We start from the raw sequence: 22,994 nt of genomic DNA on the forward strand, positions 1-22,994 counted from the left end.
CCAGAGCTGCTCCAGCCCTTGGATCATCCCTGTGGCTCCTCTGGCCTCTCTCCAGGATCTCCATGTCCTTCTGATGTTGGGGGCTCCAGAACTGGCCACATCACTGTCTGGATTTTAGCAGCACAGGAGTAGAGAAGTAACCAATAGCCTCCTGCCTGGCATTGCTAAAACCATCTTCTGCCCTGCCCCCAGGTCTGGAGGGGCACCCTGGCCCGCCTGCGCTACAAGAAGACCAAGGCTGCCCTCACCATCCTCAGGTACTACCGGCGCCACAAGGTCAAGTCCTACATCCGCGAGGTCGCCCGGCGCTTCCACAACGTGCGGCAGATGCGGGACCTGGGGCGGCACGTGCAGTGGCCCAGCCCCCCCAAAGTGCTGCGCCGCTTCGAGGAGGCTCTCCAGGCCATCTACCACAGGTACCTGGAGACCTCTGCTCTGCTCAGCCTCACCTTGAGGAGGGAACAGCTCCTGCTTGGTCGTAGGTGTTGGGAAAATGACTGAAGAACATGAGCTGGATGTCACGGGTGACTGGGTGTCATAGATGGAGGTGGCAGTGGCTTTTGGTACCCCTGGTTAGACAATTTTTCTGTTTCAAAGGTGTGGTCAGGATGGACATTGTGGTGCCTCCTTGACCCTTTTCTGTTTGGTTTCAAAAGAAAAGAGCAGCTGCTGTTAGATGGTGGGGAAAGACAAGGAATATTTTCTGCTTCATCAAGACTCCTTGTAACACACAATCTTCTGCAAGAGAGGAAGGAACGTTCTACTATCCACCCATGTTCTGTGTGCAGAAGAGATGTTTTATTCCTTTATTGCAATCTCTTAATATCTAAAATCTAATGTCTAATATCTAGGGTTTTTTTCTGGTCAGCTGCAGACAAAGAAGTTAGAATTCCAATTTGAAAATTGGAGAAGAAATGTTGGCTGGGAAGGGCCTCTTGAGACCTCCAGTCCTGCCATCTGCTTGAGGAGGATCACTACCAGCACTAGACCAAGTTGGCCTTGGTTGGTTTTTTCCCCAGCTGTCTCTTGAAATCCATCCACAACCTGTCTGGGCAGAGAGTCCTGCTTTCTCATTAAGCTCAGTTACTGTAACTACAACATTTTAGTTGCTAAAAGACTTTTCATGGCATTAATCCTGGAGAGCTGGTGGTGCTGCTGGAGGCTGGAGTGTGGTGTGGAGGAAGGGATGGACTACCCTGCCCTGTTTTGTGTGACAGTTGGTTGGGTTTCAGTTGTAGGGCCAAATTCAGCTGATAAAGGAGAATGATGTTGTAAAGGAGCCAAAATCTGGGCTTGCAAAAACTTCCTTGCAAACAGTAGTTGAGTTCTGAGCACAGGGTGGGGAGCACACCAGGCACAGGTGTTAGGGGTGATATGTGCCTTTAAAATGATAACTGATGTTTCCAACTTTGTGAATGCAACAGGACTTATTCTTCTTAGAATCCATAACTGGTTTGGGTTGGAATGGGCCTTAAAGATCATCTAGATCCAACCCTCTGCATGGACAGGGACACCTCCCACCAGCCCAGGCTGCTCCAAGCCCCATCCAACCTGCCCTTCAACACTGCCAGGGATGGGGCAGCCACAGCTTCCCTGGGCAACCTGGGCCAGGCTCTCACCACCCTCACACCAAAGAGTTTCCTGCTCTTGTCTCGCCTAGATTTCCCCTTTTCCAGTTTTAATCCATTCCCCCTTGTCTAGGAGGCTTTGGGTTTATCCACAGTCAGGCCCCCACCCCATCTCACCACCCACCATGGCAGGGACCACATCCTGCTCTCCTGCAAAGCAGTGGTGACCTTGTGAGGAGAAATGAGTCTGAAGCTGTTGCTGAAGTTATCACCAAGGCTGCAGAACAGAGAGTTCTGTGTGCCAGAGGTACCATTGGTAAAGCTCTCAGGTTTGAGTTGCCCATCAAGATAAATGCCAGTTGTACATCTCTGGTCTCAGGGTGTCCTTGTGCTCACCCTCCCAGTGTGTGGTACAGACTGTGGAACTGACTCAGGTGTTTTGTGGCAGGTGGAGAGCAGGTGAGCTCATCCGGAGCGTCCCACCAGAAGTCCTACCTCAACTGAGGGCCAAGGTTGCTGCCATGGAGGTGCTGAAGGGTCACAGAGCTGATATTGGCCTCCAAAGAGCATGGGAGGGGAATTACATCGCCCTGGTGAGTACCAGGAGGGTGATCTGTGCGTGCCTGGGGCTTGGGGTGCTGCAAGAGATGAGCTACCAAACTCGGGAAAGGTCTGGAGAACAAGTCCTGTGAGGGGAGGCTGAGGGAGCTGGGGTTGTTTAATTTGAAGAAGAGGAGGCTGAGGGGAGACCTCATTGCTCTCTACAGCTGCCTGAGAGGAGGTCGTTGGGAGGTGGGAGTTGGGCTCTTCTCCCAAGTGAATAATGACAAGACCAGAGGAAATGGCCTGAGGCTGCACCAGGGGAGGGTTAGACTGGAGATTAGAAATAATTTTTTTACCCAAAGAGTGGTTGGACACTGGAACAGGCTGCCCAGGGAGGTGGGGGAGTCACCATCCCTGGAAGTGTTGAAAAAAAGACAATAGATGTGGTGCTGAGGGACATGAGTTAAGCACTGAAGGGGTAGATTAGGTTATGGTTGGACTTGATGATCTTCAAGTTCCCTTCCAACCAGGATGATTTTGATTTTGATTCTGAAAAGGGTGGGAGTTTGAAGAAGTGACTGGTTTCTAGGGAGGGAGATGTGCTTTGAAATTTCCTCCATGAATGGGTTTATATCCCTTCAGAGCCTTTGACTTGTACTGCACTGGGAGTGACTTTTTCTGAGTGCTAAGCCTGGCTTGAACATCCCAAGCAGCATGAAGAGCTAGTGAATAGTTGCCATCAGCTGGCTCTTCAAATGCCCAAAGCTTGGAAAGAAATTGATGTGAAACCAAAATTCTAGATCTAATGGGTTGTTGAGAAGTAGCAGAAAATGAAAAAAGAACAAAGGAATTCTCTGTAGGCGAGTTCCATTCCTGGGACTCCATCCTTCCTGGGGCCCCATCCTTCCTTTGTGACCCCATCCTTCCTTTGTGACCCCATCCTTCCTTCCTGGCACCCCATCCTTCCTTCCTGGGGCCCCATCCTTCCTTTGTGACCCCATCCTTCCTTTGTGACCCCATCCTTCCTTTGTGACCCCATCCTTCCTTCCTGGGGCCCCATCCTTCCTTTGTGACCCCATCCTTCCTTTGTGACCCCATCCTTCCTTCCTGGCACCCCATCCTTCCTTTGTGACCCCATCCTTCCTTCCTGGCACCCCATCCTTCCTTTGTGACCCCATCCTTCCTTCCTGGCACCCCATCTTTCCTTCCTGGGACCCCATCCTTCCTTTGTGACCCCATCCTTCCTTCCTGGCACCCCATCTTTCCTTCCTGGCACCCCATCCTTCCTTCCTGGGACCCCATCCTTCTTTCCTGGCACCCCATCCTTCCTTCCTGGCACCCCATCCTTCCTTCCAGCATTTTGTTTTGTTAAGGCTTTTTCTTTTCAGGAAGCTCCTCACCCTCCAGAGGCTCTGCTGCTCTTCCAGGAGGCAAAGGCTAGAGGAAGCCTTGGGACGTGGGGGTGGAGCTGCAGTTCTCTTTGGCCTGTGGTGACATAACACAATTCCTTTCTTCAGTGAGCAGAAGAGTTATGTGCCTGTCCTTGCTCTTCCAGAAACCAGACAACCCCCAGACCACGGGCTCCTTCATCCCTGTTGCCAACGAGCTGAAACGGAAGGACAAGTACATGAATGTCCTCTTCTCCTGCCACGTCCGCAAGGTAACTGCACCTGCATGGGCTGCAGGAACGTGGGCAAGGGAGGAGGCTCTTCCAGTCCAGCTGAAATCTTGGGAAGCCAAAAGCAAGGAGGGAATCCTGGAGATGCTTTCGTAGAAGCAAAATGAAAGGATGTTCAGGGTTGGAAGGGACCTCTAGGGATCATGGGGTCCTAGAGCAGGGTCACCTGGGGCAGGTCACACAGAAACGTGTCCAGATGGGTCTTGAAAGTCTCCAGAGAAGGGGACTCCAGGTCAAAGCTGTCCTGTTGCAAGGAGCAGGCTGAGACAGCTGGGATTCTTTAGCCTGGAGAAGAGAAGGCAGAGGGGAGACCTCATCAATGCCTCTAAGTATCTAAGGTGGGTGCAGGACGATGAAGCCAAACTCTGCTCAGTGGTGCCCAGTGACAGGGCAAGGGGCAACGGGCTCTGTGTCCATGTTGGTGCTCAGCTGCTCTGTCTGCAGCTGTGGAGGGCAGGGGTGGATCTGCTGGGAAGCAGTTGAGAGAAGGAGGATCTTGGAGACCTGATAGACAGTAAATGATCCATGAGCCAGCAGGGTGTCCTTGCTGCCAGGAGGGCCAGTGGGATCCCTGGTTACATAAAGAAGAGTGACCAGTAGGTCCAGGGAGGTCATTCTCCTCCTCTACTCTGTCCTTGTGAGGCCACAGCTGGAGAACTGAGTGTAGTTCTGGGTTCCCCAGTTCAAGAGAGACAGGGAGACAGTGGAGAGAGTCCAGAGGAGGGTGATGGAGATGGTTGTGGGGTTGGAGCATCTGCCTGATGAGGAAAGGCTGAGAGAGCTGGGACTGTTCAGCCTGGAGAGGAGAAAGCTGAGGGGAGACCTTATCAATGTTTCTAAAGGGTGGGTGCAGGGAGGATGGAGACAGGCCCTTCTCAGCAGTTCCCAGTGTCAGAACAAGGGGCAATGGGCACAAGTTGGAACATGGGAAGTGCCAATGAAATATGAGGAAGAACTTGTGTAGAGTGAGGGTGGCAGAGCCCTGGGACAGGCTGCCCAGGGGGGTTGTGGAGTCCCCTTCTCTGGTGATATTCCAGCCCTACCTGGATGCAACCCTGGGTGATGTGCTCTGGGTGATCCTGCTTTAGCAGGGGTTGGACAAGATGATCTCTAGAGGTCCCTTCCAGCTCTGACAACTCTGTGGTTCTGTGAACCCTGTGGGTGCTTTTTGAGAACTCGGAGCCTCTTGCTCCAGTGGGTTCTTGGTTTGAGGGGCCTCTTCATGGCAGAGGCACAAATCAATCCACTTCATTCTGTGTAACAGGCTTGGGTCTGACTTCTTTTTCATGGCAGAATGGGGTTTTTCTCCTGAAGTGGGCTGGAAGGTTTTAGAAAAACTCATGAGAAAAATATGCTTGAATCATTCTTTGGGTCGTTCATAACGACCTGAGTGATGCTGCTTTGAAATGTCTATCAGAAGATATTCTGAATTTTAAAAAGCCAACAGACAAACCCAATCTCAATGGCAGGCAAGGGCTGCTGAAGTTCCAGTGTTTTTAAGAAGCTGTATATTTTTTTTATTTCTAAAAATGTGCTGTTGCAGTTGGTCCCCACTTGCCAGGCGTGGAGCACGTGTGTGATTATTGTTTATGATTCTGCAAATATTCACTTTACCAGTAACAACCACATTCATTTTGCAGCATAAAATCTTTCTTTATGACAACACATCTTGGCTGGTGAGTTGGATTGTTTATGCAGCAGTAATTTCTGTATGTAAAAATAGAAATCAGTCATTGCTTTCCAAAGAAAAACCTTTCAGGGGAGCATTTCCTGGCTTTTTAATATGTCCTTGTGTCCAGTTCTGGGCTCCCCAGTCCAAGAGGGACATGTATCTAATGGGGAGAGTCCAAGGGAGGCTGTGAGGATGATGAAGGGACTGGAACATCTGTCTGATGAGGAAAGGCTGAGAGACCTGGGGCTGATCAGGCATCAAGAAGTCAGAGACTAGCTCTTGTCACTTGTTCCCTGTGATAGGACAATGGGCAATGGATTCCAGCTGGAGCCCAGGAAGTTCCACCTCAACATGAGGAAGAACTTCTTTCCTGTGAGGGTGACAGAGCCCTGGGACAGGCTGCCCAGAGAGGCTGTGGAGTCTCCTTCTCTGGAGACTTTCCAGCCCTGTCTGGATGCCTTTCTGAGTGACCTGCCCTAGTTTGGGTCCTGCTCTGGCAGGGGAGTTGGACTCAGTGATCTTCAGAGATCCCTTCCAACCCCTGACATTCTGTGATCCTGTGATTCCTGGTGTGTGGGTCCCTCAGTGACTGAGCAGTTGGAGTGAATGTTGGTTTATAATGTAAGGATGGAAGGAGAATGGAGTGAACCTGGATGTGAACCTCCTCTTCACAACCTTGCAGCAGTTTGGGTGGAACCTGTGCTGGGGACAGGGGGGTAGAGGAGGATTCCCCCTGGGCTTTTCTCACTTTGGGCTGAAAATGAGAGGATTCCTCCTCAAATTCATTGAATGGACTGTTTCTAAATTGCTGCTGTTTGTAGCTAAGCTGGAATCATTGTAAAAATACAATAGTGACTTCTGAAAGATGTGATTGTGGGAATTTGCTGGTCTGGATGGGGCTGGAATGATGGTGAGGGGAGTTACTCAGGCTGAAGGGGGTGTAGAATCCATGTGTACCTGGGGTGGGAGTTGAATTTTGCTCCCTGTTATGCAACTTTTAAGCTTTTAAGTCCTTATGTTTCTCTCACTTGCTCCTGGTTCATCCTTGAAGGACAATCTGCTGGGCAAGCCCAGGGGAAAGCAGCTTTCTGACCCACAGATCCATCCCTTATCCTGTTGGGTAATGGGAAGCACAGAGCTCCTGCCTCTGGGCAAGTGTCTGAGCAGTCCCTTCCTGGTTATGGAGGAGAAATCCTGGAGCAAACAAGCAGGTCCTGTTTCTTTGGTTACTTGCTGGAAAAATCTCTTTTCTGCTGGGCTTGGTTGCATCAGTGTCCCAGCACTTCAACAGGAACATCAGGCTGGAGATGGAAGAGGTGTCACCTGTCCCAAAGTGGGTTCCTTCCTCAGCCTGAAAGGTTATTTCTGATGCTTTCAGAGGGGAAAAAAAGCTTCATCTTCTCATGGGTGCTTAAAAAATCAGCTCAGCTGCAATCAGAAAATATTGCAGGGGCTGCAAGGTTATAGATTTCAGTGATCTTGGAACTTTCTTGTTCTTATTTAAAGGTTAAATTGTTGGTTGCTCTTCCTATCAGAGAGGTCAGGCTTGTTCTTCTCCTTGCCTGCTTAGTCAGGGATACCAGTGCCTGGCTTTGGAAATGGTCAGTAAAGGGAACACCCACCTGAGCATGGCAGGAGGGAACGTTGGCACAGAGACAGTGGGGCTCAGGTAGGACAGGCTGACCTGCAGCCACCAAGAGGGACGTGCACACAGAGCCATGGGCCCCAGAAGTATGGCCAGCAGGTCAATAGAGGTGGTTTTCCCTCTTCTCTGCTCTTGTGAGACCCCCCCTGGAGAACTGGGTCCAATTCTGGAGCCCTCAACACAAGGAGGACATGGAGCTGTTGGAGAGAGGCCAGAGGAGGACACTGGGATGAACCCAGGGCTGGCGCAGCTCCGCTCTGGAGCCAGGCTGGGAGAGTTGGGGGTTCAGCCTGGAGAAGAGAAGGCTCCAGGGAGACCTTAGAGCAGCTTCCAGTGCCTGAAGGGGCTCCAGGAAAGCTGGGGAGGGTCTTGGGACAAGGGCAGGGAGGGATGGGATGAGGGGGATGGATGAAAACTGGGAGAGGGAGATTGAGGGGAGACATGAGGAGGGAATTCTTTGGTGTGAGGGTGGTGAGAGCCTGGCCGAGGTTGCCCAGGGGAGCTGTGGCTGCCCCATCCCTGGCAGTGTTGAAGGGCAGGTTGGATGGGGCTTGGAGCAGCCTGGGCTGGTGGGAGGTGTCCCTGCCCATGCAGGGGTGGGACTGGATGGTCTTTAAGGTCCCTCCAACCCAAACCAGTCTGGGATTCTGTGGTACTGACTCTGTGTTACTGGTAAGGAGAAGGCACTTTGTACAGTGGAGGTGACTGTTCCATGTCTGAGGTGCTCAGGAAGGTTCCCAATCACCACACACATGTGAGGTAGTTCTTGACTGTCCACAGCAGTGTTAGGGGTCTGCTCCTCAAAAGGTTCAGATACTTGCAGACTGAGACACTTCTTTCCTTGGAAAGAGAAGAAATGAATTGGAGAACTTGAACAGACACGAGTTAGCCTGGGAGCTCATGGATTTAAATATTTATGTACAGAACAGATCTTACAACCTGTAGGATCTTTACCAACCATCACATTCTTGGAGGCAGGTTATTTTTAGCTGATGATTGACATTATTCTAGTGAGGTGATACCAGTTCTCACCAGCCAGGGAGCTGCTCTTGATGTACTGGTAACTGCTGGGGAAGTTTCCTTCAGCTTGAGTGTGTGGGGCCTTGATTTTGACAGCTTGAGATGAATAATAATGGGTGAGTGTGTTTGGACCAAATCTTGGCTCCCTCTTTTTATAGAAGGTCTGTGAAGAGGCTTTGAAGTCTTGCTGATGGGAGGTGGATGTGCTTGATTTCCCTCAGTAGGTGTGGGGAACAGCAGGTCATTTCTGCCCAGGGGAAAAAAACACCTTTTCTGAGCATTGTTGTGCTCTTGGTTTTTCAAAGGAAATTTTCAAGGTTGTTTTGTTTGGTTTTTTTGCCTTGGGAAACCAGATGCACATTTTATGCATAGCACCAGATTTTGTGGGATCACCTAGGAAACAACAGTTCCTCTTGGTTTTGGGTTTGTTTTTTTTAGAATCAAGCTTTTCATCCCACTTTCTCCCTTGTCATTCAGAGCACCAAGTTCCCCTGAGAGCACCAGCTCTTCCAAAGCCCTGGGGTATCTCCAGGCCCCTGAAAAGCTCCTTTGGGGGTTTTCCTGCTATAGGCTGCACCTTCCTTTCCCCCCAGAAACTAGCCAAGAAGCTAAATTGGTACTGATTCATGTTTGGATCAATGGGAATATAAATCAAAACTGGCCAGAAGGTGCAGAGAACACAAGGATGGGAAGGGCTGTTCTCCAGGAGGACAGAAGCTGGATCTGAGAACAGAAGGCCTGGCCCTGCTCCTACAAAATCCAGAGACCAGTGACATTTGGGATGAGTTGGCATTTGAATCTCTGCTCTGCTTGCTTCCCAGCGTGGCCATTTACTGCTAAAAACACCACGAGTGTTGTTTCCATAAAGATGGATCAGGTGCATGAGGCACCTGAAGCAAAGTGACTGCTTGGGAATGACAGGAGGAGGGTGAGAATGTCCTGAGGTGAGACAAGGTGCTGGGCTTGCTCTTTGGTACCTCCCATGAGCTGTTGTGCTGAATCTCCCAGACTGAGCAGGAGCAGCTGAGGGAGCTGGGGGTGTCCAGCCTGGAGACAAGGAGCTGAGGGGAGACCTGCTGGCTCTGCAGCTGCCTGAGAGGAGGTTGGAGCCAGGGGGGGTCGGGCTCTGCTCCCCAGGAACAAGGGGCAGGAGCAGAGGAACCGGCCTCAAGTTGTGCCAGGGGAGGCTGAGGTTGGACCTTGGGAACAGTTTCTCCCTGGCAAGGGTTGTCAGGGCCTGGCCCAGGCTGCCCAGGGCAGGGGGGGAGTCCCCATCCCTGGAGGGGTTTCCAAGTCCTGGAGATGGTGCTGAGGGACACGGGGCAGGGGTGGCCTGGGCAGGGCTGGGGGAAGGGCTGGACTGGATGAGCTTAAAGCCTTTTCCAACCCAAAATGATTCTGTGATTCTATGAGTTTATTGTTTGGTGTGAAAACTAAAACCAGTAGGTAACAGCCAGAAAGCAGAGGAATGTCCAACATGTGTGGAACTCCCACAGTGTTGTACTGCCCTGTGAAAGGCATGAGGAGGAAATTCTTTGCTGTGAGGGTGGTGAGAGCCTGGCCCAGGTTGCCCAGGGAAGCTGTGGCTGCCCCATCCCTGGCAGTGTTGAAGGGCAGGTTGGATGGGGCTTGGAGCAGCCTGGGCTGGTGGGAGGTGTCCCTGCCCATGCAGGGGGTTGGATCTAGATGATCTTTGAGGTCCTTTCCAACCCAAACCATTCCATGGTTCTGTGGTTCTATGAAAGCTGGATGCTTTTCCATCCTGCTGCGGGACCTCCTGTGCTGGTGGCTCTGGTTGCACAGGTCAGCCAGGTCTGCTCCCTTTCTATCCGTGGGTTCCTCCTGAAGGTGGCCATGGACAACAGGGAGGACATTGTGATGAGAGCAGCAGGCAGGATTGTGGCAGTGAGCAGCTGTCAGAGTCTTAAAAAAAATCCAACTGACAAATTTGAGAGCCATGGCCACGTGGCATCAGATCTGAGGTGTGTTGGGGCAGGTAACAGCCTGACAGACTGGAGAAGTCTTAGCTGAAGCTCCCAAGACATGGAGCATGGTGAACCCATCCCCACCAGGGCTGGAGGACCCTGTGCTTCTCTGCTCAAGCAGCAGCAGACACTCCAGACACTCCTAACCTACTTTCTCTGGGACACTCAGTGTTTCCTAGCCTTTCTTTTTTTTCTCCCATTCATCTGCTTCCTAAAATAACCTCAGTTATTCAGCATCTCTTCCTGGGAGATTTTCCAGGCCCTCAATCATTTTTTTTACCTTCTCTGAACTGTTACAGTCTCTCTCACAGTCCCTGTCCTGCTGTGTCACACACTATTCCAAGTTAGACTGTGGCACCCAGGACATTATTCCCCATACAAGGGACAAGGGGGATGGATGAAAACTGGAAGAGGGAGATTGAGGTGAGACATGAGGAGGGAATTCTTTGGTGTGAGGGTGGTGAGAGCCTGGCCCAGGTTGCCCAGGGAAGCTGTGGCTGCCCCATCCCTGGGGGTGTTGAAGGGCAGGTTGGATGGGGCTTGGAGCAGCCTGGGCTGGTGGGAGGTGTCCCTGCCCATGCAGGGGGGTTGGAACTGAATGATCTTTAAGGCCCTTTCCAACCCAAACTATTCTAGGATTCCATGATTCTATGTGAGCTCCTTGCTTGTTTTCAGCTGCCTCCCATGTTTGTGCCAAGATCTCTCCAGAGCTGTTTAAAATCATCCCCAGTTCCTTTTTTTCAGAGCTGCTGCTGCCAGTTTCAAGCTGTCATGTAGCTCCCCGATTTGCATTTTTTTGCCTTTATCTGCTCCCAGCTTTGCCTGTTGACTGAGAATATTTTAAGTTCTCCTGAGTTCACCTCAGAAAATCCTATTTACGTTCATCCCCCTCGTCACATCTTACCCTTGTCTGCCCTTCTCCTTTGATTAATAAATATCCCAGTGACTGTGATGACACTGATGACTCTGGGTTTCCCTTGGGGAAAAATTATTCCTACTTTCTCTATTTCTCCTTTGTGTTCTGCTTTCTCACTTACTTTTGACAGGACGTAGCATCACGCTGGGTGGCTGTTGAGTACCCACCGCCTGGGCACTGGAGGTCCAGATGGCATCAAACATTTTCCTTTGATGTAGCATTTCCTGGGCAGATTAATTGGGAGGTTAATGAGACATGTGTTTGCTCTGTGAAAACTCCCTTTTGCTGGAGCCCAACGTTCCCTGCAGCCCAAAATATTAGTGATGGTTTTGGTGGGATGGGGGGAGTGGAGATGAGCTGAGGTTAGAGAGGAGATGTGAAGAAAGGTGTGATCCCAGGGTATAAAAACACTTCTCTGGGGAGAGTGTGATTTCCTGCTGTAACATGAGCCTCTCACTTCTGGCTTTGGAAACATTGCACTGATTCCTGAAAGTGGGGAACAGTGATTTATTAAGGGTGATTTATTCATAAATAGTGATTTATTCAGCCCCATCCCCATATATGCACAGCAGAGAGGCTGGGAGAGTTGGGGGGTTCAGCCTGGAGAAGAGAAGGCTCCAGGGAGACCTTAGAGCAGCTTCCAGTGCCTGAAGGGGCTCCAGGAAAGCTGGGGAGGGACTTGGGACAAGGGCAGGGAGGGGTGGGATGAGGGGGATGGATGAAAACTGGGACAGGGAGATTGAGGTGAGACATGAGGAGGGAATTCTTTGGTGTGAGGGTGGTGAGAGCCTGGCCCAGGTTGCCCAGGGAAGCTGTGGCTCATGCATGTACTCAAGCAAAGGCTGCAAAACACTGAATTTTGTACCTTCCCAGTAACACTTGATCTGGGGAGGATCCAGGAAGACTGAAGATAATAATGGAATGGTTTGGGTTGGAGGGATCTTAAAGCTCATCCAGTCCCACCCCCTGCATGGACAGGGACACCTCCCACCAGCCCAGGCTGCTCCAAGCCCCATCCAACCTGCCCTTCAACACTGCCAGGGATGGGGCAGCCACAGCTTCCCTGGGCAGCCTGTTCCAGGGTCCCACCAATGCCTCATGTCTGGGCTGTCACAGGCCCTGATGACACCCTGTTGGGCTCTGTGGGCAGATATTCTGCATCCTGCTTTTGGGGTGCCAAAGGCACATGTGTCATGTAGGACCAGCAGCCATCTGCCTGGGCTTGGTGGCTGCCAGGGGACAGGAGTATGGGGGGTTGAACGTTGCTGGGGGAAATCATCTTGTCCTTCATGTCACTGAGATCCTGAACTCAGTGACATGTCCCAGGTTGCCCCAGCCCTGCTTGATGATTCTGAGAATGTGGCTTCTCCACAACTCTGCATTTCTTCGTGTCACGTGGGATTAGAGGCTCCATCCTTGCACTGGTTCAAGGTCTGTGGAGAAAACCTGTTTAAGCTCTGTGCCAGTTTTGCCTGTTTCCTGCTGCTGGGCTTCCTTCTGCAGGTTCTTGCAGTGGCTGGAGGGACTGACAATGTCCTTCTTTCCAGGTCAATCGCTTCAACAAGGTGGAGGACAGAGCAATCTTCATTACTGACCGACACCTTTACAAGATGGACCCTATGAAGCAGTACAAGGTGATGAAGACCATCCCCCTCTATAATGTAAGTACAAGGACTGGAAAGTCTCATCTCAGGTTCTCATAGTCATGGGCAGTGCAGCTACAGGTTACCTTCATATTCATAGCCAAACGGGGGAAAAGTCATAGAATCATAGAATGGTTTGGGTTGGAAGGGACCTTAAGGATCATCCAGTCCCACCCCTGCATGGGCAGGGCCACCTCCCACCAGCCCAGGCTGCTCCAAGCCCCATCCAACCTGCCCTTCAACCCCCCCAGGGATGGGGCAGCCACAGCTTCCCTGGGCAACCTGGGCCAGGCTCTCACCACCCTCACACCAAAGAATTCCCTCCTCATGTCTCACCTCAATCTCCCTCTCCCAGTTTTCATCCATCCCCCTCATCCCATCCCTCCCTGCCCTTGTCCCAAGTCCCTCCCCAGCTTTCCTGGAGTCCCTTCAGGCACTGGAAGCTGCTCTAAGGTCTCCCTGAAGCCTTCTCTTCTCCAAGCTGAACACCCCAACTCTCCCAGCCTGGCTCCAGAGCAGAGCTGCTCCAGCCCTGGGATCATCTCTGTGACCTCCTCTGGCCTCTCTCCAACAGCTCCATGGCCTTTTTATGATGTTGGGGGCTTCAGAACTGGACCCAGTTCTCCAGATGGGGTCTCACCACAGCAGAGCAGAGGGGACAATCCCCTCCCTTAACCTGCTGGCCACGCTGCTGGGGATGCAGCCCAGGACACAGGTGGCTTTATAACCCCTTGATTTACAGTTCATGTATTTAATGTCTTCATAGCAGTTTTAGTGCTATTATCTACAACCCTGATGTTGGCTTTCAATTCCAGTGCATAAAATAAGGGCTAAAACCTGAACTCCTGATCACACTTTCTTCTGCTCCTTCTATTTTGATTTTGTGTTTGCTGTGCACTGCAAGGTCTTGGCCCTCTGAGGGGGCCACCATTTCCCAGCAGCTTGGGACAAAATTTCTGTGTCTCAAGGGGCTGGTTTGTTCCTTCTTGTCATGTTTGAATATGTTTGGGTTTTTTTAATACTTGCTCACGTTTAATGTAAATCTTAGCAAAGCTAAATTTGGAATCACAGTGAGGGATCTGGCCTTTGGAGGAGAAGTTTGGCTGCCAGTGACAAAGCAGGAGATGAGCCCTGGTAGGAAGGGGGACAGAGGAAAAGCTCATCCTGGCTCTTTAGCATCCTGGAGTGGGGATTCAGCTGCATGTTTGTTTTCCTCAGCCTGAGGATAATCACTGCTGTCATTATCTACAACCTGCAGAACCTGGCTGGGTTGGCTTCATGCACAAATTGGTTGGGACATTTGCATTTGGAGAAGTAACACATCTGGCAGCTCCAGAGTGCTCAGGGAGCAGAGATGGGATTAGGGCAACAATAAAACCTGATCTGCAGATGTGAAGGATTAGCTCAGGCTGCTTCCTTCATGTTGGTTTTGTAGCTCCTCTTCTCACCTCCTTGCTGGTCCTCCTGGTCTCCTGGTGAGACCCTGCACTTGGCCTTGTTGAACCTCCTGAGGTTGGCACTGGCCACCTCTCCAGCCTGTCCAGCTGCCCCTGGATGGATCCCTTCCCTCTGGGGTGTCAACTACCTTTGATGAAAGCTTTCTTTGGGAAATGCCTTAGTGATACATGTCAGCTCTGCTGGGCACAGCCTCTGCCTCTACCTCCTCCTGCCCTGAGCTGCTGAGGAGCAGCAGCAGATCTGCAGGGACACACCAGGATGGGGCATCGTGGGCCCTGATCCTGCTGCTTTCCTGCTGCAGGAGGAGGGAGAGTTTGGGAGCAGCTGAGATTCACAGACAGTGTATTAAATATTTGTATTTATTTTGCCAGGATTTCTGAACTTGAGCTCCAGCACATGCCCAGGGCTGTTATGCAGATGTTTTTTTTCCCCTTTTGTTGTTATGTTTCATATGTTTTTTCCTCAAGGATGTGAATGTGCTTTGCCTGTCACCTCTGGAGCTGCTCACTCATTTTCCTGCTGCCTCCTGTGGAAGGGAGGAGGAGTTAAGCAGCCCTTGAGTGAGCCAGATATCCCTTCCCTTTGGAGAAAAGAGCAGTTGTTTCAGCTGATGGATTTTAAAGCAAGGAAATGATAATTACAGCAGTGGGGGGATCAGACCTGTCCTGCTGCACTGCTCACCCTCCTGGTGTCCAGAGCACCCCACCAACACAGCAGCATCCTCAGGGATGGGGTTGCCATGGAAATCTCACAGTCACCTGATGTCTGTTACCACCACAAACTGGTTTCCAGCTGAAGGAATCCCACTCCAGTTCCCCAGCTCCTCTGGCTGGGGTGGCACAGGGGCAGTTGGGGTGGCACAGATCCCAGCTCTGGCCTTCCCTGCCCTGCCTGAGGAATCTGTCACTTTGGGCACAGGATGACAAAGCAAGAGCTTTCCTTTCAACCCTGTCTCTTTGCTTGGCTTGAGATGCTGCTTGAGGGGATTTTCTGCGTGCAAGGGCTCTGGCAGCTGCCTCAGAAGAACCCAGATACAATTGGCTTTTTTGTTCTTACCTGGAGAGAAAAGAAACAGATAATGGCAGAAAGGAATTAAAAGGCAACTGAGCAGCAGAAAGGATCTTGCAATTACCTTTTCCACTACAGTGGTGAACACAACAAAGGCTTTTCTGTGGCTGGTGAGCATTTTTTCCTCATCTTCAAGCCCAGCTAATATTGGTGTTTATAAATAGTGAGCTGAGCACCTTCTCTGAAAATATTTCTTTTGTGTTACAGTCATTGATTCAGGCTTAGGCAGGGGGAGAAACAGGGAAATGTTGAAGGGCTCTTGAACTTCTAACGTGGTCCTGTTAAATAATTAATATTTAAATAGGCTTTTCAAATCCAGAGATTTTCACTTGCTCATCTTTCATGCTCAGTGCACATTCCAGACCTCGATGGCTGCGGCCCCTGCGGGGCTGTTGTGCTCACAGGAGGGTAATTAAGCATGCAAATTAATTTGAAGGGACACTCTAAAGCCAGGCAGCTGTTAATGCCTCTGCACAGAGCACAGCTTGGTCTTGAAATATTTCATAACCTCAAAATAGAATCACAGAATCATCCAGGTTGAAAAAGACCCTCAAGATCACCAAGCCCAACCACCCACCCTACAACCCCCACCCTCTAAACCATCTCCTGAAACACCACGTCTGCCTGTTTGATGAACATCTCCAGGGATGGTGCCTCCCCCACCTCCCTGGGCAGCCTGTTCCAAGGCCTCACCACTCCTTCTGGGAAGAAATTGTTCATAATGTCCTGCCTGAACCTCCCCTGGCACAACTTGACCCCATCTCCTCCTGTCCTATCGCTGGTCACCAGGGAGAAGAGCCCAACACCCACCTCACCACAACCTCCTCTCAGGGAGCTGCAGAGAGCAATGAGCTCTCCCCTCAGCCTCCTCTTCTCCAGGCTGAGCAGCCCCAGCTCCCTCAGCCTCTCCTCATCAGACCTGTTCTCCCCCTCCTCTGCCCCCTCTCCAGCCCCTCCATGTCCTTCCTATCCTCGGGTGCCCAAACCTGCACCCAATGCTCGAGGTGCAGCCTCACCAAGGATGAGCAGAGGGGCAGGATCACCTCCCTGCTCCTGCTGCTCACACTGTTCCTGATGCAGGAGGGTCTTTTGTTGTTAATACATTTATAGAAGTTTTTCTTCTTGTCCTTTACCATGGAGGCCAGATTAAATTCTGGCTGGGCCTTAGACCTTCTAATTCCTTCCCTGCAGAGCCTCACAGCATTTTTGTAGCCACCATGAGTGGCCTGACCCTTCCTCCAAAGGCCACAGATTCTCTTTTGTTCCCTGAGCACCAGCCAGAGCTCCCTGTTCAGCCAGGCTGGTCTCCTCTGCCACCAGCTCACCTTGCTCACACAGGGACAAACTGCTCCTGCACCTGCAGGACTTCATCCTTGAAGAGCATCCAGCCTTCCTGGACTCCTCTACCCTTCAGAACAGATTCCCAAGAGATTCTGGCATCATAGGATGAACCTGTGTTGGGGATGTGCAGCTGGGAGGTTTGTGCTGATATCCTTTCCAGTGCAGCTGCAGGTCATGTAGAAGGTTTTTTTCCTTAAGAAGAGAATGAAGAGACTTTCTTTTCCACCAAATGGTGCATCAGGGCCTCTTGCTTTTAGGAGAATGTGGCTTCTCTCTGCACATCTCTGGGTGCCTCAGAGGAGTCATGTAGTCTTTCAGAAGTCTGGGATTATCTACAATTCTCCCTGCACTCATAATTCTTTTGACTTTCTCTTTTTATTTTGTTTTTTAGCACTTGTTTGCTGAGTGTTCTTGCCTCTTGAGGTTTCCTTTGCCACACTTACATTTTGTTTCCCCAGCACAGATTCCTTTTTGCTTTTTCTAATATTCGTCTAAAGAGCTTGTGTACCCAGATTGCCACTCCTAAAAATACCCTGCTTTTGCTGTGTGAGATGATGAGGACAAAGCTTTTAATGTGCCAAGTAGCAGTTGCTCAACAGGCAAAAAAAACCCCAAAAACCCAACCCAAAATCTGAATCCCAGAATCTCAGACTGGTTTGGGTTTGAAGGGACTTTAAACATCATCTAGATCCAACCCCCTGCATGGGCAGGGACACCTCCCACCAGCCCAGGCTGCTCCAAGCCCCATCCAACCTGCCCTTCAACACTGCCAGGGATGGGGCAGCCACAGCTTCCTTGGGCAACCTGGGCCAGGCTCTCACCATCCTCACAGCACAGAATTTCCTCCTCATGTCTCACTTCAATCTCCCCCTTCCAGTCTTAATCTGTTTCCCCTTGTCCTCTCACACCCTGCCCTCATCCAAAATCCCTCCCCAGCTTTCCTGGAGCTCCCTGCCTAAATACTGGGACCATCCCAGCTTTGCAGCTTCTATTATTCATCAAGATGTCAGGACTTGCAGCACAAATCCTCCTGCTCACACGACCTGCTGGGTTTGTGAAGCTGCTGACGGGTATTCCCGGAGCCACGAGTGCTGCTGGTTTCCTTGGAAAATTAAGATAAAAAGTAAAAAAAAAGCAGGGTTATAGCTCTTCCACTGGGCAATGTGGTGCCATCCAGGGTGAGGTTTTGGGAAAAACACTGGAACCAGCTCCCCAGGGCAGTGGTCCCAGCACCAAGGCTGCCTGAGTTCAAGAAGCGTTTGGATGATGCTCTGAGGCATGTGGGGTGGTTCTTGGGGTGCCCTGCACAGGGACAGGAGTTGGACTCGATGGTCCTGATGGGTCCCCTACAACTCAGCAGATTCTATGATTCTATGAAAAGAAGCACCAGCTGTTCCAAATCCCACTGGGACATTCTTTGGTCTGTGGCCTGTGGGACTGGATGGCAAGAGGGCCCTGCAGTGCCATGGGAACATGCTGCTTCTGGCAGGGTTTGCTCAGAGTGAACCCAGTCTAGATGGTGACATTTCCTCACACCTTTGAGACTTCCAGAAAACCCCTGTGGTTTCAACCTGACTTTTTCAGGTTATGGGAGGGCCTGCCATTGTCCTGAGCTCCTCTGCTAGAGGGAGATGTTGAGCACGAGCGTGACATCCTGCAGAAGAGACAAGTAGATGTGTCAACACTGGTCTTGCTTTCTCTTCACAGTTGATAGGGTTGAGTGTCTCCAATGGAAAGGACCAGCTCGTGGTCTTCCACACCAAAGACAACAAGGATCTCATTGTCTGTCTCTTCAGCAAGGAGCCCTCCAACGACAGCAGGATTGGGGAGCTGGTGGGAGTCCTGGCAAGTCACTTCAAGAGGTCAGTGTTGGGGATGGGTTGGTTGAAAACTCATTCTGATGTGTCAAATCAGAGACTTCCCCTGAAGTCCTTTTGAGACCAGTCTTGAGCTTTATCTCTGTTACTTCATGTTACTGGGATACCAGAGCAACATTTATTTTTCCTTGCATTTTTGGGCCCTGCTGTTTAGCTGCAGCACTTTGCTTGCCCCTTCTGCCTTCCCTGGGTGTGTGTCTGAGAGCATGAGTGTCTGGGGACAAATCTCACTGAAGCTGCATCTTTGAGTGTGTCACAATAGCTCCTGGATGCTTTTACAGTCAAACTGTTGATATCAAATGAAGATAGAGCTGTTCCTTTCTCTGATTGCTTCCCCTGTCCCCAGGGTCAGCTGATGATTTATTGCTGGAGCTGTAAAATGTCACCTCAGTCTCCCTTGCAAGTCAATGTGCAAAAGGTGGTTTGTTGGTGGGCTGAACATTTAGTGGTTCTTTTGCATTGAGCTGCTTGTAGCTACAGCTGAACTGGCCAGAATCATCTGGACAATTCTGTGGTTCCATGACTCTGTGACACCCCAGGGAGAGTTCATGCCTGACAAGCATCACAGCAGCCACTGCATTTCAGGTGGTCACCAAGTTGACTCTGTAGAGGAAAGATGTGTGAGGTGAACAGACCCTCAGGGTCATTCCCTTGCTCCTCCAGACCAGGTTCTGCTGAGGACTGAAGTAGCTCAGCACCACATCCAGCCCTTTGCCCTTCACAGTGTTGTGCTCCATTTGGGACTGATAAAGAGGAGTCTTTCTAGGTGAATATCAAACAGACCTACAAGTGGCAGGACAAGGAGGGTGACTTCAGGTTACATTAGGTCTCTGGGTATGTTTTCATTAGACCAAGAGAAGTGGGAGGGTTTGGGCACTTCTCACCACTCCTGTGTGAAGTCCCTGCTGTCTGTGCTGCTGGAGGTGGGTGCTGAGTCCCTCTGAGGTGAATTCCCAGCAGCAGCAGCACTCATTTGGAGAAACCCAGTGCTGAGAAACAACAGAAAACATCCTCTGGTTTTGCTTTTACCTGAATATGATTTCAAAGGGGAAGGCTTAGGAGATGCTGGGTGTGTAGAGGAACACACTTCATTCTGGGGATCCTGTAGCTGGAGTTGGCTCGTGTCTGGCATGTTTTGAACACAGGAGACACCTTCAGGGAGCTGCTGCTCCTTAGCAAACCTCTGATGTTGGGAAGAGCTGTGGAAGTGTTGGTTCCCCTCCAGCTCCTCTGGGCAGTGCTCAGGCTGCCCTGGGCTGCTGTTCTTTGCCCTGGGTGTTGCTACCCAGGCTTTGTGTCACACTTAGATCAGGATGAGGCACATGTTCTTCATTTTAAGGCAGAGTGATTTGTGGCCATCAGTCTGAAATGTTACACCTTTCATGGGAAGGGATCAACTTGATTTTCAACTCCTTGTCTTGATTTTAATGACGACATTTTTATCTTTTAAAAGAATTCATTCTCATCTTATCCCTGGCTGGAGAAGGACAGTTCAATGCACTCACATGCTGGTTTATCTTCACTTAAAACAATATTAGCAATTTTTCACTGCTTCAAGTGACAAATCTCAGCCCAGCTGCTTGACTGGGAGAGCTCTGATCTAGAAGTCCCTTTTTCTCGACCATCGAATAAAACTTACTGGTTTAATGGTAAGGAACTGGTTTAATGTGCAGGAACAGCTTCTCTTTATCCTGGGCTGCACCAAAAGCAGCAAGGCCAAGGAGGGGACTGTCCCCCTTTACTAGGCTTTCTTGAGATCCCACCTGGAGAACTGTGTCCAGTTCTGGAGCCCCCAACAGAAGAAGGACATGGAGCTGTTGGAGAGAGGCCAGAGGAGGCCACAGAGATGATCCCAGGGCTGGAGCAGCTCTGCTCTGGGGACAGGCCCCAGGCCCCAGAGTTGGGATGTTCAGCCTGGAGAAGAGAAGGCTCCAGGGAGACCTTAGAGCAGCTTCCAGGGCCTGAAGGGGCTCCAGGAAAGCTGGGGAGGGGCTTGGGACAAGGGCAGGGAGGGATGGGATGAGGGGGATGGATGAAACCTGGAAGAGGGAGATGGAGGTGAGACATGAGGAGATTCTTCCTTTACACCCATGTAGCTTCATGGTCCTTAAACCTCTAGAAGACATCTCAACTGATCAGTGCAATGTACTGGAGACTACTGGCTGGACTTCAGAGCTGGACTCCTCCAGAGCAGACCTGATCACAGCCCAGTTCCAAAGCACTAGTTGCTTTTACTCTCATTCTCTTGTGGCTTCTGCACTGTATATGTCACCTCCTGTGTCCAGCCCTCCCTGCAGCCTGGAACTGTCATGATCTGAACACTGTGGATTACAAAGGCTGCTCAGATATCACCACCAAAGGTGCCTGAGACCAATTCTTTCTTTCCAAGCCCTGTGTCCTGTTATTTTTATTGCCTGTGCTAACACACACGTGGCATTTTCTGTCTGCCTTGCTGAGGCAGCTCAAATCCCTGGGTGTTGCTGCTCCCTTCCGTGCTTTCTGCTCCCTTCAGCCCTACCTTGTCTGCACCCACAGCCCCTGGTTTCCTTCCAGGATTGCTGAAGGGGGAGTTAAAGGAGCAGTAGGAAGCAATCCCTGCAGGTCTCCAGCAGAAAATCACTTGCCTCGGGGGAATTTTGTCTTTCCTGTTGTGCTTTGAGACCCACCAGAGTCGTTGGTGTGCACTGGATTAATTTTTCTTTAGTTCTGGGTTCTTAACCTGGCAAGCCTTGGAGTCACCAGTGTTGGCACTGCTGGGCTACTGACCAAGCAGTAATTCATCAAAATGGATCTCAAACTCCTTCCCTGGGCTGTAGGCTACATGGCAGCCCCACACAGGGCTCCCTCTGGCTTGGCACTGAGGTGTCTCCAGGAGGACACCAAGGTGTCTTCCATTCCTTGCCTTTCCTTTCATGTGCCTCAAGTACTGTCACTTTGCTCCATCTGTGCTTTTTCTCACATGAGCTGAGATGGCAGCAGTTTGCTTGGGAGCAGAGAGGTTTGGGTGTTGGACTTGGTGTCATGTGCACGTGCATCATGTGAGGGTGATTCAGGAGTGGGGATGTATCATTTATACACTCATCTGTAACAAGTGGGGGCAAAATGTGTCTGTACATATATTAATAGGTGCACTCTTCCCTGTGAGGGTGGTGAGAGCCTGGCCCAGGTTGCCCAGGGAAGCTGTGGCTGCCCCATCCCTGGCAGTGTTGAAGGGCAGGTTGGATGGGGCTTGGAGCAGCCTGGACTGCTGGGAGGTGTCCCTGCCCATGCAGGGGGTTGGAACTGGATGCCCTTCCAACCCAAACCAGTCTGGGATTCTGTGATTCCAACCAAATTATTATTTTCAGTCTCCAACTGCAGCTCTTGCCCACTCTTAATGAGCTGAAATAAGCAGAAAGTGTCTTCTGAAGAGCTTGGGTGGTGCAGGAGTCCCAAGGAGGAGGAGGGAGCAGGAGCAGCCCGACGTGGCACAGTTCCCCTGCCAGCTGTACATACACAGCCACACAGCCAGGGGGGTAAATAGTGATGATCTTGCTGTTGGGTGAATTCTGAATCCAAGCACTGGTTACCTGCTCTTCCAAGAACCTTTCCTCTCCATTTAACAGATGGCCCCACGTTGGCCAACCTGACCAGGCTTCAGCAGCGAGTCAGTATTATCAAGCTGTCAAAGGACCCATCTGCCCCAAGCAGCTGTCCTGGCATCCACTGCCTGTCTGCTGGGAACCTCCTCACTCTGCAAATCTCAGGCATATAAAACTTTTATATTTTTGTTTTATTTGGGGAGGAGGGTGTAATCCAGGCCACTTCCTCGTGTGCTTGAGCAAAGGGACATCACGCCCAGGAAAACAAGCTGCTAGAGAGAGAGGACCTTCTCCAGAGTCTCTGCTCTCCTGTAGCCACACCAGCATGGTTTACTTCACTCTTTTTTTAAAAAAAAAATAGAGGTTTGGACTCAGAAGAGATGCAGATACATTTTTTGTGCCAACACACAGCTTCAAACTTGGGCAAATTCTCTTCTGCTGGCTGTTGGGTCTTGGCCAGAAGGTGTAACCTGTTTTCTTCCTCCTTTTCCTTTTCCTTTTCCTTTTCCTTTTCCTTTTCCTTTTCCTTTTCCTTTTCCTTTTCCTTTTCCTTTTCCTTTTCCTTTTCCTTTTCCTTTTCCTTTCCTTCCTGCTGGGTAAAAACCTGCAGAGGCTGAAAACATCTTGTGGGTGATGCTTAAATATTAGCAGGAGTTGGTGCAGTCCCCATTTGTTTATAGTGAGTCACTCACAGGGTGGTTTTCCTGCCTTGGGCTGCAGCACCAGCAGTGTGACCAACAGGTCAGGGAGGGGTTCTCATGAGACCCCACTGGAGAACTGGGTCCAGTTCTGAAGCCCCCAACAGAAAAAGGACATGGAGCTCCTGGAGAGAGGCCAGAGGAGTCCATGGAGATGATCCCCCCTCAGCCTCCTCCTCTCCAGGCTCAACAGCCCCAGCTCTCCCAGCCTTTCCTCCCAGGCAGATGCTCCAGCCCCCTCAGCATCTCAGTGCCCTGGGCTGGACTCTCTCCAGCAGCTCCTTGTCCTTCTGCAACTGGG

At 50.8% G+C, this 22,994-nt stretch overlaps 1 protein-coding gene across 1 annotated transcript in view; it reads left to right on the forward strand.

Moving 5' to 3' along the window:
* Window positions 1-22,994, forward strand: part of MYO1D (myosin ID) — a 161,503-nt gene that overhangs the window by 88,293 nt on the left and 50,216 nt on the right. Inside the window, exons 18-22 of the mRNA XM_009995698.1 lie at window positions 193-416; window positions 2,017-2,161; window positions 3,667-3,771; window positions 12,575-12,688; window positions 18,245-18,399. Of these exons, the coding sequence (XP_009994000.1) occupies window positions 193-416; window positions 2,017-2,161; window positions 3,667-3,771; window positions 12,575-12,688; window positions 18,245-18,399 (743 nt within the window). The remainder of the gene's footprint in view (window positions 1-192; window positions 417-2,016; window positions 2,162-3,666; window positions 3,772-12,574; window positions 12,689-18,244; window positions 18,400-22,994) is intronic.

The sequence above is a fragment of the Chaetura pelagica genome, unplaced genomic scaffold, assembly GCF_000747805.2.
Source record: "Chaetura pelagica isolate M959 unplaced genomic scaffold, ChaPel_1.0 scaffold604, whole genome shotgun sequence".
Taxonomy (NCBI): Eukaryota; Metazoa; Chordata; class Aves; order Apodiformes; family Apodidae; genus Chaetura; species Chaetura pelagica.